Source organism: Thermobia domestica, chromosome 11 (genome assembly GCF_964235325.1).
Source record: "Thermobia domestica chromosome 11, izTheDome1.hap1.1, whole genome shotgun sequence".
In the NCBI taxonomy this organism is placed as follows: Eukaryota; Metazoa; Arthropoda; class Insecta; order Zygentoma; family Lepismatidae; genus Thermobia; species Thermobia domestica.
The window spans coordinates 219532654-219548891 of NC_137464.1; the positions used below are offsets into that span (position 1 = coordinate 219532654).

Consider the following 16238-nt stretch of genomic DNA (forward strand, 5'->3'; position numbering starts at 1 on the left):
TCAAAAACCGAATGAAGATATTAACAATTTCCTGCGGGAAAACTCCAGGTTCTCCACTCAATTGTGAGGTATTCCAAACCCCCGGAAGATCCGCCCGCAACAACAGACAACTCTCAAATCCGCTCATGACCAAAACACTGGATTTAAAGCATTAAGACAAAAGGCACACACATAACGAAGAAACAATTCAATATGGGACATGAAAATATAAACTAGGTGAACTTCTTTGAGGACATCTAATTTTAAAAACAAAAGATATTAAAAAGATAAAAATGTCGGTACTGTCAACTTAGAAATTATTTCTACATAAGAAATAAAATCTTTTTGTGTGCAAAGCTATTCGTCACTTACTGTGTATAAAAATGGATTTATTAAAGGTATTTAGCATCTACTTTCCAGTGACGATATGTTTTAATCACAAAAACCCAGAGGCGGTATGACATACCACCACATACCGTTTCACTTCGACCACTGATTCTTATCAATTAATCATACTGGGTGGCTATTAATTGTCCTACTATTAAAGATTCAACATGAACCTTTTACTTTTTATTTTACAAACTTCTCTCAAACATAGTTAACTCTTTTTTTTATAATAAACAAAATATTTCACATTAGCTAGGCTTTTTCAATCATAACTAATACTACAACAAAACTAGCCATTTTTACTAGACTCCTCTCATTAGGGAAACTATCTCCATTTCTAGTATTCCTACCTAAATGAATTATTATTGTAAAACCACAGAACAAATATTTTATTTTTCTTAGGCTAGTTTTAGACGGAAGCATTTACCGTAGCATTTCTGGCAGCAGATGTGCTACCAAAAATCTCGTATAATATTCTATGGCATCAAAAGTATATGGTTGTTTTACACGGTAACATTTAGATAAGCGTCTTGTGACGTAGCAAACAAATCACTGGAGAAGAACGCAATTGTGGCTCCAAAACTAAAAATAGATTTCAGTCGCTATTTCTTCTAAAGCTCTTTGTCGCATATGCTTATTATGATACAAATGATTTTTAACTTTGTACAAACATGGATGCTCTTCATATTTTTTCAATCAGCATAATGATAGTATCCCTACTCCAACTTTTTTTGTCTTTACTACAATTCAATTTCCCACACAAATCAAAGATAATGAATATTTGGCACAATCTTTTCACTCCCTTTTAACACACCACGGCGCTTCAATCGGACCAGAAATCCTCAGGAAAATGCTACGAAATAGAGCACGCTCTATCGACAAGAAATGCCATAGGTCACGCCATGGCATGGTAAATGCTATAGCATTGCTACTTTACACGGCAGGATATCGATGATACGATTTTTACTACGATAAATGCTTCCTTAACTAGCCTTACTCTACTACTTTAAATAATACTAACGGTCCTTATCACCCTGTTCTATTATATACGAATTGCTTATGCAACTTTCATTATAAATAATTACAATCAACAATGAGCTCCCTTACCTTATAAGAATAGAGTAACAACTATTGCTTCGGCTTTTATTAATTTATCTTTTAGAGGATTACTTATTTTCCCTTTAATAACCACTAGTCTGTAAAGAGTTTAAGTCAAACTAATGGCCTTCAAAGCCGTAAATAAAAGGCACCTTTTAGATCTTCGTATATCTATTAGGCTACTCCAGAATTGCAGACCGAAGTCATTTATTGACAATATATATATATATATATATATATATATATATATATATATATATATATATATATATATATATATATATATATATATATTAAATAGGACTAGCCTTTGGCTAGCTGGAGGCTTCTACCCCAAACCCCCGAGTCTGCTCGGCCTACGGCCTCGCATTTCTTATCATCATCTTACGGTCTTTGCATCAACAGTGAATTTCGTTAACTTGCTATTCATATTTCCTGAATCTGCCATCCGGGGGTACGCCCCTACACACTGTCTTTGCTCCGCTTACGGCCTCGCACCCTTTTAACCTACAATTCTATCGTTTCTTATCCTATTTTAACTATCTAAAAGATAAGATTTTGTATCCCTTGAGAACACCCATTTAAATAACATGGTAGTTTCTTCATCCCCCTTTAGACCCCTAAAAATTAAAAATATTCACTTTAGGCAATTTTCCCGTGGGTTAGTTCTGGAAGGCTACAATCATGTTAAATTTCATCATTCTGATCTTGTCGGAAGTGCCTAAACATTTTGGGGTGTAGAAGACGTCCCATATAAATAACATGGGAAAGATATTTCAGTTCCCTATAAAACCACTCTACGTTTGAAAATTTTTATTTCTGATAATTCACTTAAGTAACGCTAACGAAAACACACAAGTATACCGAATTTCAAATTTTTATTCCAATTCTAAGTACCTGAAACATGAGATTATAGATAAAAAAAAGGCCCATTTAAATAACATGGGGAAATTCTTGATCCCCTCTTTAGACTTCCTAAAAGTTATAAATATTCATTCACTTTTGGCAATTTTCCTGGGGTTAGTCCCGCAAAGCTATAATAATGCCAAATTTAGTCATTGTAGCCCTACAGGAAGTGCTCAATAATTTTGGGGTGTAAAAGTTGTTCCATATAAATAAAATGGGAAAGTTTTTTCAGTTCCCCATAAAACCAGTCTAAAGTTGGACTTTTTTTTTATTTTTTTACTTTTACTGATTTACTTAGCCAGTGCTAACGAAAACGTACAAGCATACCGAATTTACACGTCAGTTTTTATTTCCATTCTAAGTACCTAACACATGAGATTATATTTATAAAAAAAGACCCATTTAAATAAAATGGGGAAATCGTTCATCCCCTCTTTAGACCTCCTAAAAGTTAAAAATATTCTTTTTTGACAATTTTCCTGTCGGTCAGTTCCGGAAAGCTACAATCATGTCAAATTTAATCATTGTAGCCCTTCAGGAAGTGTTCAATAATTTATGCCAGCTCATGTAGTTTTATATATAGTTAAGATGAATACTTAGCATAAATGGATTTAAAATCTATCACCTAAATATTCGGCCACCCTATTAATTCTTTTCAAACGATGGCTTTTTCTTTCTTTCTTTCTTTCTTCTTCTTCTTTTTTTTTAAAATACAAATCACAGATATTTGAACAGTATACATATCTAATTTTTGGGGCATGAGCGGGTATAGTAGGAACATCTCTCAGTCTTCTAACTCGAGCAGAATTTGGACGTCCAGGCCAGGGAGATTAATTGGTAGTAATCAAATTTCCAATGTAGTACTCACAGCCCATGCCTTCATCATAATTTTCTTTATAATAATACGAATTATAATTGGTGGCTTCGGAAATTGATTAGTCCCTATTATGCTAAGTGCGCCCGATATAGCAGTTCCTCGGTTACACAACATAAGATTTTGATTACTATCCCCATCTCTTACCCTACTTTTTACTGGGAGAATTGTAGAAAGTTGTGCAGGTACTGGGTGAACTATATATTCTCTCCTTTCTAGAGCAAATGCTAACGTCATCATTTACTTTGGCCAATAAGAGGATACTTGAGCCATGTATAGCGCGCCATAGACGCACGCACTTGCATTACCAACATGTATGAAAGGTTTCTTTCATCAAGCATCTTGAAAGAATTTTTTACCCACACACGTACCAACGTGCTGTCCAATATACTGAAAGTAGTTTGAGAAATGTGGAGGACGAGGAAACGCGTGCTTTTTCTTTCTGCAACTGCACGACCTTGGCATGCGACGGAGGAGAGACTCACGTGATTTCTTCCGCTGTCGTGATTGGCGGACCTAAATATAAAACAGCCACCTTGCATGAACGAGCCCATACACGGTAAACATGCACGCAGAACGGCAAAAACATCAAACATGTTTTCAGAAGATTTTGAAAACTTTTAACTTGAATGAACGAGGCCATACACGATCAACTTGCCTGTGGTTTTATCATTTTTCATACAAGTCGGGCTGTTTCTTCAGGCATGTGTTTATGTGTATGGGCTGCTTATTGAATGATACTCTTGGGATCGCTGAAAATGCGTGGTAATGAGGATATCTATCTACTTCGAATCCATTCTATTTTTATATCCACTTTTTAAATCTCAGAATGTAATAATTACTTGTGCATTTCGTTTAGTGTGTTTTGTAATCACTTTTGTGCCGCCCCTCCACCGAATTTAATCATTATTTTTTTTATTGTGACACTAATTCGGAATCAGCCAATAGGTTCGTCCGTATAATCCCTGTTGGAGTTTAAACCGTACATTATCCATCAATTACCGTTTTCATGATCAATTAGTATACAGAACTGTCAGTGATTTGATCGACATAGCTCAATGGCTGCGACCCTTGAAAGCATAAAATCAGTAAATTTTAAAGAAGAAGAAGAAAATGAGTTGACAAAATATGAAGAAGGTAATTCAAGTATTGTTTTCAATTTAATCTTCCTTTGATTCGAATATGAAGTTATTCATGGATTTCAATTTTTCGTCTATGCAAATAGATTGATATTATTTTTTGGATTCCGAAAACAGCAGTCTGATAGTCACTACTCCTTCAAGGTTATATGATGAGAGTCCATAGGAATACTGAGGTCGGGGGAAACTTTCGTAAAATAAATCTGCATAGAGGAATGCAAGTCCATACTCCAAAAATTAATGTTTAAGGTACAGAGAGACGGTTTACTGAAAAACTATATATGCAATGAAGTAATGCACAATATTACCATAACGTCCTTGGTAATGTTCAAATATACCTGCAGGTTTACTTTTGGCACACCAGTCGAAAAAGTATAATTCTTTTATTGATTTCCTTTTTGCCCCATAAATGATTTGCGCTCGGCTACATAAAAATATCTCACTTGACATTGAGGTTGCAAGCAGAAGTAATTGTTCAGATATTAGTCATTTTATGACCTGCGTGTAAATACGGCTTCCGGAAGCATGGCATAAAAACTAGTCTCAAAACACAAACCAGCTTGTGCTATATCACTAAAAAGCACGACGCTGACCGAGTCAGGGTATGGTGAAGCTGGTGGGCTGCGTCAAAATGGAGCAGGCGCGTCATCGACAGTGGGTATACGCGTAAACGAGGTTACTAAAAAGAACTGTTTGGTAAATGTTTAGCAGGCGGGTTCCAGAAGTACATAAAAAATGCAAAATTTACGGGAGAAATGGAAGATGCAAGTACTTAGACCTAACATAAAGTAACGTGGTATTAATAATTATAAGCGAAATTCTATATTTTTTTCGAAAATTATGCCGGACTCCGACACTAATATAATCTAACATAAAGTAACCTACACTTACCGAAACTAACCTAATGTAAACAGAAAGTACCGAAATTATAACATTTTTTAGAAAAAAATAGCTGGATCCCTTCTGCTAAACATTGTCCGTGTGTTTTTGCAATGATACGTGTTTCAATAACATTTGTCATGGTTTCATATTACATTTGTAAGCATGAAGTACACCTTCTGCACACTGTGCAGAAACATACTACTGGCTGAAAATAGCATCTAATAGAGTCATGTTTAATATGCATTCACTTATTTTATCCGTCGTAAAGCACTTGTAACGACTTTGGACTAGTGACCCCACACTTGTAAACCTAAATTACAGCTGTATTTGTATTAAATTCACCTGCAGAAGTTTGTTCCTTAAAAATACGTCTTTTCATGGAACGAATTCAATTTTATCTGTAAATCGGTCAATGTTCCGTTAAGGGGGTCCAGTAATTTCTCCCACACGAAATTTGCAATTCCTCCACTTCTTCCTATTGATTTTCGTTTGATTACATAACATAATGTTATATTAGGTTAGGTTTGTATTGGACCCCTTTAACGGAACATGGACCCTGTAAATCTTCCAACATGTGATCCGCCAAAACCATAGCAGCACCCAAATATATAATCCAGAGTACAAGTTCACACTCCGAAAATGATCGTTTAAGGTAGAGAGAGTCGATTTATTGAAAAAGTATATATGCAATAACGTTATGCATGGATTCGTATAAAAAATCTGCACTAAAATGATAGTTGATTTTTGTTGCATTGTGTGTTTTAAAGGTATTTTATAGCACTTAGTTTCAGTACAATACTTATAAGTTTAGAGTAGTTGAAATATATTGGTCGTGAAATATTCGGTATATCAACCATATATGTTTATGTAATGTGTATATACTGAAAAAGAACGATAGAGAAAAATGATCCCAGTATTCATATAAGATCAGTGAATTTATTTTAGAGGTAAATTATTTTGTTCAATTCCATGAGGGATTATGATATAATCTACTCTCCAAGGTTGTCATAATATCAACATACATTTCAGAATCTGGTCAATAATACTGCACAACATGATTTTACATTAGTGAAGTTGGATATCATTACATGACTATTTAGGATATAGTATTAGTAGCAGCACATGGTAGAATAAAATGGACAATAGTAAGTTACAATTTTATCAACAAAATAACAATAATACTCATAGTTTGAAGTGTTATCGCGGTAGCAGTTACGCAAAACATGTTAGACTATTTTATAAATAGTTCCCAGCCATCATAGGTACAATAGTACGCATATATATTTACATGATTGACATTTGGCAGAAGCGTACAATAGACTTGGGGACTTACAATAGCAGTGGGGACTTACAATACACAAATAATTGGGCCGTCGGAACTAGACACGGAATAATCGTCTCATCTTCTAATAATGCTAAGCAACGGTTACTACTAACGGTAACACTGAGAGTTGAAATATCTAACTGTGAAGTCTGGATATGTTTAGTAAAACATTCAGATTGTAGTAGATAAAATGCACGAGAGTAGTATGCAAAATCCACTTAGTTAAATAAAACTTTCAACGTTAGCATTCTGAAGATTGTATCGCCCAATTGGGAACGCTACTCATTCTCTAGAAATTTCCAGAATATTCAGACCTTAGAAAACTTCAGAACTACTTAAAATTCTGGTTCGGGCTTTAGGGCATAATGTGGTCTTTTATTCGTGAGATTGGAATAGTTAACGCTGTCTAAGGTTTTATTTTTAAATTTTCCTGTCATGTTTTACTATAATTCCATTTCTCATTTATTTCCTAGTTGCATTTTGTACTTTTTCCTATTTATTCTGTTAATATTTTCACATTCTCTGTTAATTTTACTTTGTTTGAGTGACTTATTTCTTTTTACATACTTTTATTTAAAGTGTTTTACAAGTTTTATTTTGAATTTTCAGTGCACAGAATGTGTTGGTCATTGTCCTTATCGTAACGGAGACAAATAGCTCTGCTGCTGAGGTCCCCAGTATATATCAAGTAATCAATCAAGGAAACAAAGCTTTCGGCGAAGTCTCATGGACATTCCATCAATTCCGTAAATAGTAGGACTAACAAGTGTGTAAATATTCAGATACAACATAGTAAAGTAATAGTGACACTAATTATGGGTATATACATTGTTGAAATTTATTTGCCAAAATAAGTAATGAAACTAGTATTTACACTGAAATTAGTATACCATGCAATACATTTCGATAATAGTCAACAATGTACTAAATTAGTATATCCAACAAAATATATTATTGCACTTAAACGTAGGTGACAGAAACGAACTTACACGTACAAAGTAAAACTTTGTATTTCTCCTCCTATCAGTTACATGGTAGAACAGTATAACAGTTTATACACATGAGTGCTGGCAACAGTTGGTAGCAGTAGTAGTTGATAAGAATAATGATTTATAGGAATAATGATTTAGTAAGACGTTAACCCATATTGGAACGAAGCTTATCGTAGCTGTGGGAATTCACCACATGATTGTGTTGTGCTGCCAGACACCTGCTTGAACAGTTCTTTGCATTATAAAATAGTAAACATTCATACTATTAAGTAGATTACACAATATGGAAAGGTCATGAATTACTGAGCGCGTGAAATAAATAAATAAAAAAATAAGCAGTACCCAACTTAAAATGTTAGGCTGCAGACTCGTGAGAAAGGGCCTTTTCTTCCAGAATTCTTAGGCGGCATTGGATGAGTAGTGAATAATAAGCCAATAGATGTGAAGAGTATAGTTTTATATAGAAAAAAAAGAAGGAAGAAAGGTAAACATCGGAAGTAAATTGTAAACGTGCTTTCTATCAGTGCATCCCACACATCATCCAGATAAGACAACTAAAGATAAAGGCGAGATTCCATTTTCTAGCTAAAGTTTATCTGGATTCAAGACAGCAGAGAGAAGAATACAAGACCATTTAGCGGGAATATTATTGTTACACAAACAATTGACAAGGTCCATTCTATACCTCAAATATCATAAATAATCCAAATAAGCTATCCTACTCTTCTTTCATTTTGTTTCTATCAGACCACAACTATGGTTTTCTGTGTAAGTTACCATAAGAATTGAGGTATCGCTATTTGTTCTTTGCAGAGTGTATATTGGCGAAACTATAATACAGATTAGTAATAATAAAGTGCTTTGGTCATATTTTGTTTTTATTTATCGAATTTGTACGTCTTCCTTTGCTACCATTTTTGCACTATCATTTCATTTTGACATTCTTTATGATTTGAAAATTATTAACACACTATTAATAATAGTTGTAATATTACTGTAGGAATTGTTTTTAATAGGTAATTACACTTGTTGACTTTGGAATATGAAATATCACTTAAAATTTCTTCTACACTAAGAATATCCTTAAAATGTATTGATATGGTAGATATATTCGTGGTTCTTGTAGTTATTTATAGGTTCATTTCTTCGAACTGTGTTTACTAGATATTCTATGCGCACAAGTTTGAGTTACACGTAAAAGAAATGAAGAATATTATTTTTGTTAATGCCAGTTTCTTATTTATCTCCAGGTTAGTCAATGGATTCAAGAACATGTCGTTTGTGCTCTAGTCGTCGTGTGACATGTATAGATATCTTTGGAAGAGAAGGAGAAACACAGCTGATATCTGTAAAGTTATGGAGAAGTTTACGGTATAAGGTACTATATTTATTTAGAACTTTCACATAGTTTACTTGATATAATCTCATCTAAGTTGTTGTTCTATCCTTTATTTTGGTGACAAAAATAGAAAACACAAGACCAAGATTGTTGTAGAAATAATGACATAGTTTGTTTACAACTGATAAGAGCCATTCTTACAGTTATTTTTACTTCCTGTATCATTGAATTTCCTTACTCCTGGCACATACCGCTGATGTACTTTCTATCGTGTGTCTTTTGTACGCGGCGTCTCGGGTTCGATTTCTGGTGGGAACCTTGAAATTTGAACACATTATGATAGTTTGGTTTCCACCTTACACTGTAAATCCACGTCTCGTATAGGCTCGGTGCTGAGAAGGAACGCTAAACACAACCAATGAACCATCCTTTCTAAGTCCTGGGATAAAGAATATATATATATATATATATATATATATATATATATATACAAAGGTAATTCAGAAAGTAATGCATCCAAGGTGATGCCTTTATTTGTGTTGGACAGATAGCACCGATACAGGTATCAGTGAAAGCTTGCAATGTTAGCTACAAATGGTGGCATCATTTTTCAACATAGTTCCCATTACGGGTAACAAAACGCGAAACAAGTTTTTTCATGCCGTCGGCGAAGAATTGTGCTGGCTGTTGGCGACACCATTGCCGAACTGCTGCTTCCACCTCTTGCGTCACAGCTGTAGCGTTGGCTCTTAAGGCAATCCTTAAGTTTGGGGAAGAGCCAAAAGCCACAGGGCGCAAGATCCGGACTATAGACAGGATAAGGCAGAATGTCAACAATACTTTGCTAGCAGATCGGACAAGTTTGAATTACTTTGGGCGGAGGGGAGGACGTGTGGCGGTACTCCATTGACTGACGCTTCGTTTCCGGGTCGTAATGGTGTATCCACTACTCGTCGCCGGCGATGAATGTTCCTGGTCGCACAACCTTCTGCAGTCAGAAATTCAATGAAAGGCCGTTGTTTCAACCGGACGTCATCACTGGATATCATGGATTGCTCTTACTCTAGAACGAGAAGAGATAGAAAGGTGAAACAAGTGATATTCTATAGCTTAAACATCAGTACATTAATGATAAAGAGTTCAGAATGTTTTCAGTACTATTGGCCAAGTAGTGGGCTTGGAGGCATTCCTTTCTGAATCATCCTCGTATATCCGAAGTTATTAGCCAGAGTGAACCCTGGATTCACAAACTCTTTTCTTCACGAACAAGTTTCCTGAACCATCTTTCCCTCGACTCCGGATGATACTTCGCGTACGAACTAATACATACCTCTGTGCCCATAGTCTCACCCGCTCAGTAGTGCTTTTGCGCATTTGCCGTAAACATTATTTGTCACATTACTGCATTAAAAAACTTCACTTTTTGTTCTTGATGGCACATTTGGGTTAATTAGCCCTCATTATGGCTAAGTAAGGAATATTTTATCTTCATTGTGTATTCTTGGTCATATGAAAACACTTGAAAATTGTTAAAAAAAAAATCGTGTACCTGTCGCTAGAACGGATTAATTAACTTTACTTTAATTGCAGTGAGTAAAATAATTTCTATTCACGAGTAGCGTTACTGAACGGATTAAGTTTATAACATATCGATCCACTGTACAAAGATTAAAAACAGAACTCAACTTAGGTGAATTAATACATGTAAAATGTGTTTTTTGCTTGCTGTCTATTTTATCTCTTACTTTGGTCAAGATTTCCCAAGAATCCTACCTTAATAACTTAACGTTCTCATTTCTACGCGTATTCTATGATAAGGAGTTTAATTTTTTTTTATGTTGCGTAAATGTAATTTATCCTTGGCGTTAAATTCAGCTAGTTCAATTCAAATTTTTAAAATATTACAGATTTGCAGATTTTTCACGTTGATTTATAGAAAGGAAAAAGATTTACTCGTAGAGTTAAATCCTCAAACTTAAGTTTACCTACGATCTGCAGATACAGTAATAAATTCATTATCAACGTTTATAAAAAACCAATTGTGTATAACTTCTACATAAATAAAACAAATCTACTAACCCCTCCAAGACAAAATCAAATATTTGGATAAATTCCTTTTAGAGTTTAGAAAGTAGCATTAAAAAGAAAAAGAAAAGAAAAGAAAAGAAAAAATTAGTTGTAAGTAAATTAATAACGACACTCTAAATGGGTACAGCACATTGATATTAGATGAATTGAAACAATAGACATGGATTATATCTTAATAAGAAAATCAAATTTAAAATAAAGCAGATTCTAAAGACACATAAATTTCTTTTCCATTACGGCCAGAACTATCCTTTAGGGTTGTAGAAAGTTGCGCAAAAATATTAATTGAAAGTCTCATTCAAATCACAAAAAATCTTGAGAAGTCGTTGACAGGTTCAAAAATTACTATGTGAATTAGAAAATATTTCTGACTTATACGACATCTATGTGTTGCAACAGCACATACATGATATGGCAAGAAAAGAATATAAATATAAGAATTAGAAACATTTACAGAGATGCCAAATATTAGGATTATCAAAATATTTATGTAATTCCAAGCATTCCATCAAATACGAAAATATATTATTAAAACATCATCACTAGATTAATAACCAGTATATGAATCTTATTTCAACAAATCGTGAAATTTAATATGAATTTAGACAAAGGCAACTTACGTAAACAATGAGTTATATAATAAGACTAGCCTTTGGCTAGCTGGGTCTCCGCCCCCAGATCCCCGCGTTTGCTCGGCCTGCGGTCTTGCGTCTCTTACGTATCAGAATTTGCATCAAGAGTGAATTGTGTGCATTTGTTCTGCGAATTTCGTGCATTTTCGTACATTTCCTGAACTTGGCCAGCTGGGGGCTTCGCCCCTTGACCCACGAGTTTACTGCCCTACGATGTTGCACCTCGTAAACCCACAATTCTTCCAAATTTCAAGTTTCTTTTCGTATTTCAACTATCTAAAACACAAGATTTTTTATCTCAAGAAAACGTCCATTTAAATACCATAGGGATTTCTTCATCTCCCCTTTATACCCATTAAAAACTAAAAATATTCACTTTTGGCAATTTTCCTGTGGGTTAGTCCCGGAAAGCTATAATCATACCAAATTTCACTATTCTAATCTTACCCAAAGTGCCTAAACATTTTGGGGTGTAGATGATATCCCATGTAAATAACATCAGAAAGATTTTTCAGTTCCCCATAAAACCACTCAACAATTGAAAATTTTTATTTTTACTTGTTTACTTAGGTAATACAAACAAAAAGTACCTAAAACATGAGATAATAGGTTAAAAAAAAAGGCCCATTTAAATAACATGGAGAATTTCTTCATTCCCCCTTTAGACTCCGTAAAAATTACAAATATTCGCTTTTGATAATTTTCCTGTGGGTTAGTCCCGGAAAGCTAAAATCATGCCAAATTTCAACTTCCCACGTCAACCGGAAATACCCCTTTATTTTACGTCAGCTTATGTAGTTTTGTAGTTAGGAAATGGGACTCAGAAATTTTGAAAACAAATTTCTGCAAATGCGATTTGGCACCGAGATATTCGAAGGAATAAATTTAACAAAATTTTAGTAATAAACAACTGTCACTGGAAAATCTTCGAAATTAAGCATTGCAACATGCTACAAACTTCTCACATTTGGTACTAGTAGCTATACAATTTTTAATTTGGGTTCTCCACAAGTAAAATTATACTTCAAAGTGCAAGAAAAGAAGACATTCAGCAGGATGTAAGACTTGTTGTTTAATCGATTTTTCCGAAATTGACCTGAAGATTTTTGCAGAATTGTTCAACCGAAATTATTGCCAAGGATAAATTGAACATACGTAATATAAGGTAAAATTTTACCCATCATCAATTCATTTACAATCAGACATTGAGTAAAACTAGGTGGAGTAACTTCTCTGGTGTAATTAAATGTCTTGTTTTTAAAGTTGTTTGTTAAGTTTCTTGTTTTTAAAGTTGCTTATAAGGCAATCTTAAATAAAGAAATTGCCAGAATAAGATAATAATAACACAACGATACGCAAAGAGAAATCGTCACTTTGGCTGGCGAATTACAAAATAAGTGCTAGAGCTGGTGTTATTGTGTGGCGTATTATACGTAATAATTTCATAATTAAGCTAATTTACCGGAAAATGCGTTATGCTGAACTTAGTTCAAATGTTTCAACGGTAACTTCCATCTTCTTCAGATCGTAAAGATTTCTTGTAAAACTTTTTTCACAACTCCAAAATAAGTTTTAATATCTTTGTAATGATTACGACCTAAGAACAGCTGCAAAATTGGAGCAGTAAGCTTTGAAATTGTATATAATTATTCTTCAAAAGATCAAATGTAGAGCTTTGCTTCCCTCCTTATTTATGCTGCAGGCACTAAGAAAACATTAATTTCGGTGATATTAATTTCGCACTTAAAAGAAAGTGCTGGAAAAACAAGTTAGAATTCTCCTTTTATGATAAATATAGAAAAAAACAAACAAACAGACAAGTTAGTCCTCACAAATTCCTCTCAAGAGTGGAAGAGTATATGGCTGCAGACTGGGTAGCATAATGGCTGACACACGGCACGACAAGCCAGAGACCTGTGTTCAGTTCTCGGGAGTTGAAATTGTGATTAACTTTGAACAACAACTAAGGATTTGTGGAGGTGCTCTTCATTTGTCAAGGCTGCCAGATCAGATTGTGAGCTTGTATTCTGGAAGATTACTAACTCCTGGTAGTTTGTTAAAGCTTCCGTCTGATGTATAGATTGAAATTTAAGGTGAGTATAATGACTGAGTTGAAAATAAATATCGAATTTGCATATATGTATGGCGTTTTATTAAAAACGGCATCGCATCACAGTTGGCTACCCAAAATCATAGAATTACGATGCAAACGAAAAATTCCATGAGAAGGTGCAATGCTTCTATGATCATCATTAATTTATCACCGAAATTAGGTTTTATTATTATTATTATTATTATTATTATAAGAAAACAACAGAATATATTTTTTCATGATAAAAGGGTTCTGTTATGATCTCATATAGGTGTGATATATCTCCTTTCTAAAGCCCAACCTTTCCCTTTAGGTGCCTTTTTGGTTCTAAATAATACAAACCATTTTGCTATGGACTAGATACTATATTACTAGAAAGCTGACTGTAGAATTAACGACAAAGAGACCATGTACATTTCAACATTTTATAGCATGTGGAAGTAAAGCACCTCAATGCGCTTTTTTCGAAATACAAGACCTAACCTTAATTTCTGAAAATCGTATAACTAGCGAAAACATGGAACTTCCTCAGTACTTCCTTTCCTGTCCTTTCGTCCTCGTGAATATGTTTCATAAATAGCACATCTGCTAAGCTTTTTATAGCATTGACCCGAAATATGTTTTTGCTACGTTCTTTGGACTTCCACTGAAATTGCAAAAGGAAAGTAGTGTTCCGTTAAAAAGAAAAGTAAAGGAGCGAACAACAGATTTAAACTCCTGGGAGAGAACTGGGTAGCTAGTGGTTAACGCATCGGCACGGTATCCAACCTGGGTCTCCCGCGCCGAAGACGGGAACACTAACCATAGAGGGAGCTGTTATAAAAAGGATACTTATATTTCAGATGTGAGAGAAATTTGGAATAAGTTTCTAACACCGAAGACTGAACGTGTCATCGAAACCATTTGCGCTAGCTCCTGTACACATTAATTTAATTACATAAGACAATTACGTATTATCCACCATACGATAACACCAGCTCAAGCACTTTTTGCAATCTGCCACTTTAAATTCTTCTTTTTGTTGTTGTTGTTGTTGTTGTTGTTGTTGTTGTTGTTGTTGTTGTTAGCATTTCACACTATTAGGTTATTGTAACTTTTAATTTCGGTCATTTCTTGACTTAAAACAGCGTAACAGATATTATGTAATCCAGTATACTTAGTAAATACATATATATAAAGCTTATCAATTGCTGTCAGCCCTCTCTGAAAGCAAAACATACATTTCGTTATTCATTTGCCGGCTTTGTGTGTGTGTGTGAAATTGCTGGATAAGATTCTTAGATTGATACTGGAATGGAAGTATGTTGAGGATTGTAAAGTGTCTTTAGGGTACCCTAAACGTAAATGACATGATGATTGGTCAGTTGGTTAAGTTGGGGTTTAGTGACTCGCTCAGTAGGGAGGCTATATGAGGGTTGGATCTACAGTTTAACGTTGTATCTGAACCATATGAGCTGCCGCCGGGAATCGAACCCCGATCCCCCGGGCTGAAGACATGCACACTACTCATATAGCCACGAAGAAGCTTGTAGATGGCATGATAAGTGACATTAATCCTGTTAAAAAAAAAAAAAAATACTAAATTATTTTGTATAGTAGTGTTAAAAATTTATTCTAAAGAATTGAAAATTCCAGAGCTTAATGTGATCCTCGAGTTTTATATTGTGTTTGTCTACTATAATGTTTTATTGAAGTTAATCTATTCATTGTAGGTGCATCCGAATGATCCGTGGACGAAATCTATATGTAACTCCTGTTTGTATAGACTGAATGAAGCTGATGATTTTCAACAAAAGTATCAGAAGACTCAGGCTAAAATATCTGAAAAACTTAGTTGTCAGGTAAACAGTGTGGGTTTCCTTTCTTTTCTTTTTTTTTTTTTTTCATGTTGCATGGTATTTCTAGCAAAGAGTTTCTGCAGTGACTCAGGACTTCGGTCTGGCCGCGCAATGGGCGTATCCCACTCCCTTAGAGAATAAGGCTTACGTAACACATGCGAATCAAGGGTGAGGGACATACCTTGACAGTATACCACGTGAAGGAGAATTAATCATCAACGATTGAGGAACTACGGACCACATGCAATTCGCGGTGCCGGTCCAAAACTTAGGCCAAACGGCCGCAGCACGTCTCGGAAGGCATGTGAAATGTGGAGTTAGACCACTAAGATCTAATATTGACGTATATAAGGGAGAAAACATGTAAATTATTTAAATTTGAAGAAAATATAATCATTGATACCAATATCAATACAGGACGTAATTAGTCTTTTTAATTGAAGAGTCTGAATATAGAGAGTTGAACTAATCGGATGTATAATAACTGGGTATTGTCTTAATTAACAATTTCTATCTTCATCTTTTAGATGTATCTTAATCGTTTATTGGGCTTCTTAATAGCTCCACATCTATCCCTACAATATCTAAAATAAGGAGCAAAGATGGTAAAACTTGCTCTCGACGACATATACCGATCACTGTTCGTTACGGTACGACTTCACTCATCC

The 16238-nt window shown here is 34.6% G+C and overlaps 1 protein-coding gene across 8 annotated transcripts in view; it reads left to right on the forward strand.

Annotated features, from left to right (window-relative positions):
* Window positions 1-3904: 3904 nt before the first annotated feature.
* The window catches only part of LOC145664753 (uncharacterized), a 49139-nt gene continuing 36805 nt past the window's right edge, over window positions 3905-16238 (forward strand). Inside the window, exons 1-4 of one of the 8 annotated variants that reach the window (XM_081731674.1) lie at window positions 3905-4381; window positions 7199-7355; window positions 8832-8959; window positions 15445-15582. In XM_081731674.1, coding sequence (XP_081587800.1) covers window positions 8840-8959; window positions 15445-15582 — 258 coding nt within the window. In that variant the 5' untranslated portion in view covers window positions 3905-4381; window positions 7199-7355; window positions 8832-8839. The other 7 variants (XM_081731673.1, XM_081731669.1, XM_081731666.1 and 4 more) reach the window with 7 other exon arrangements.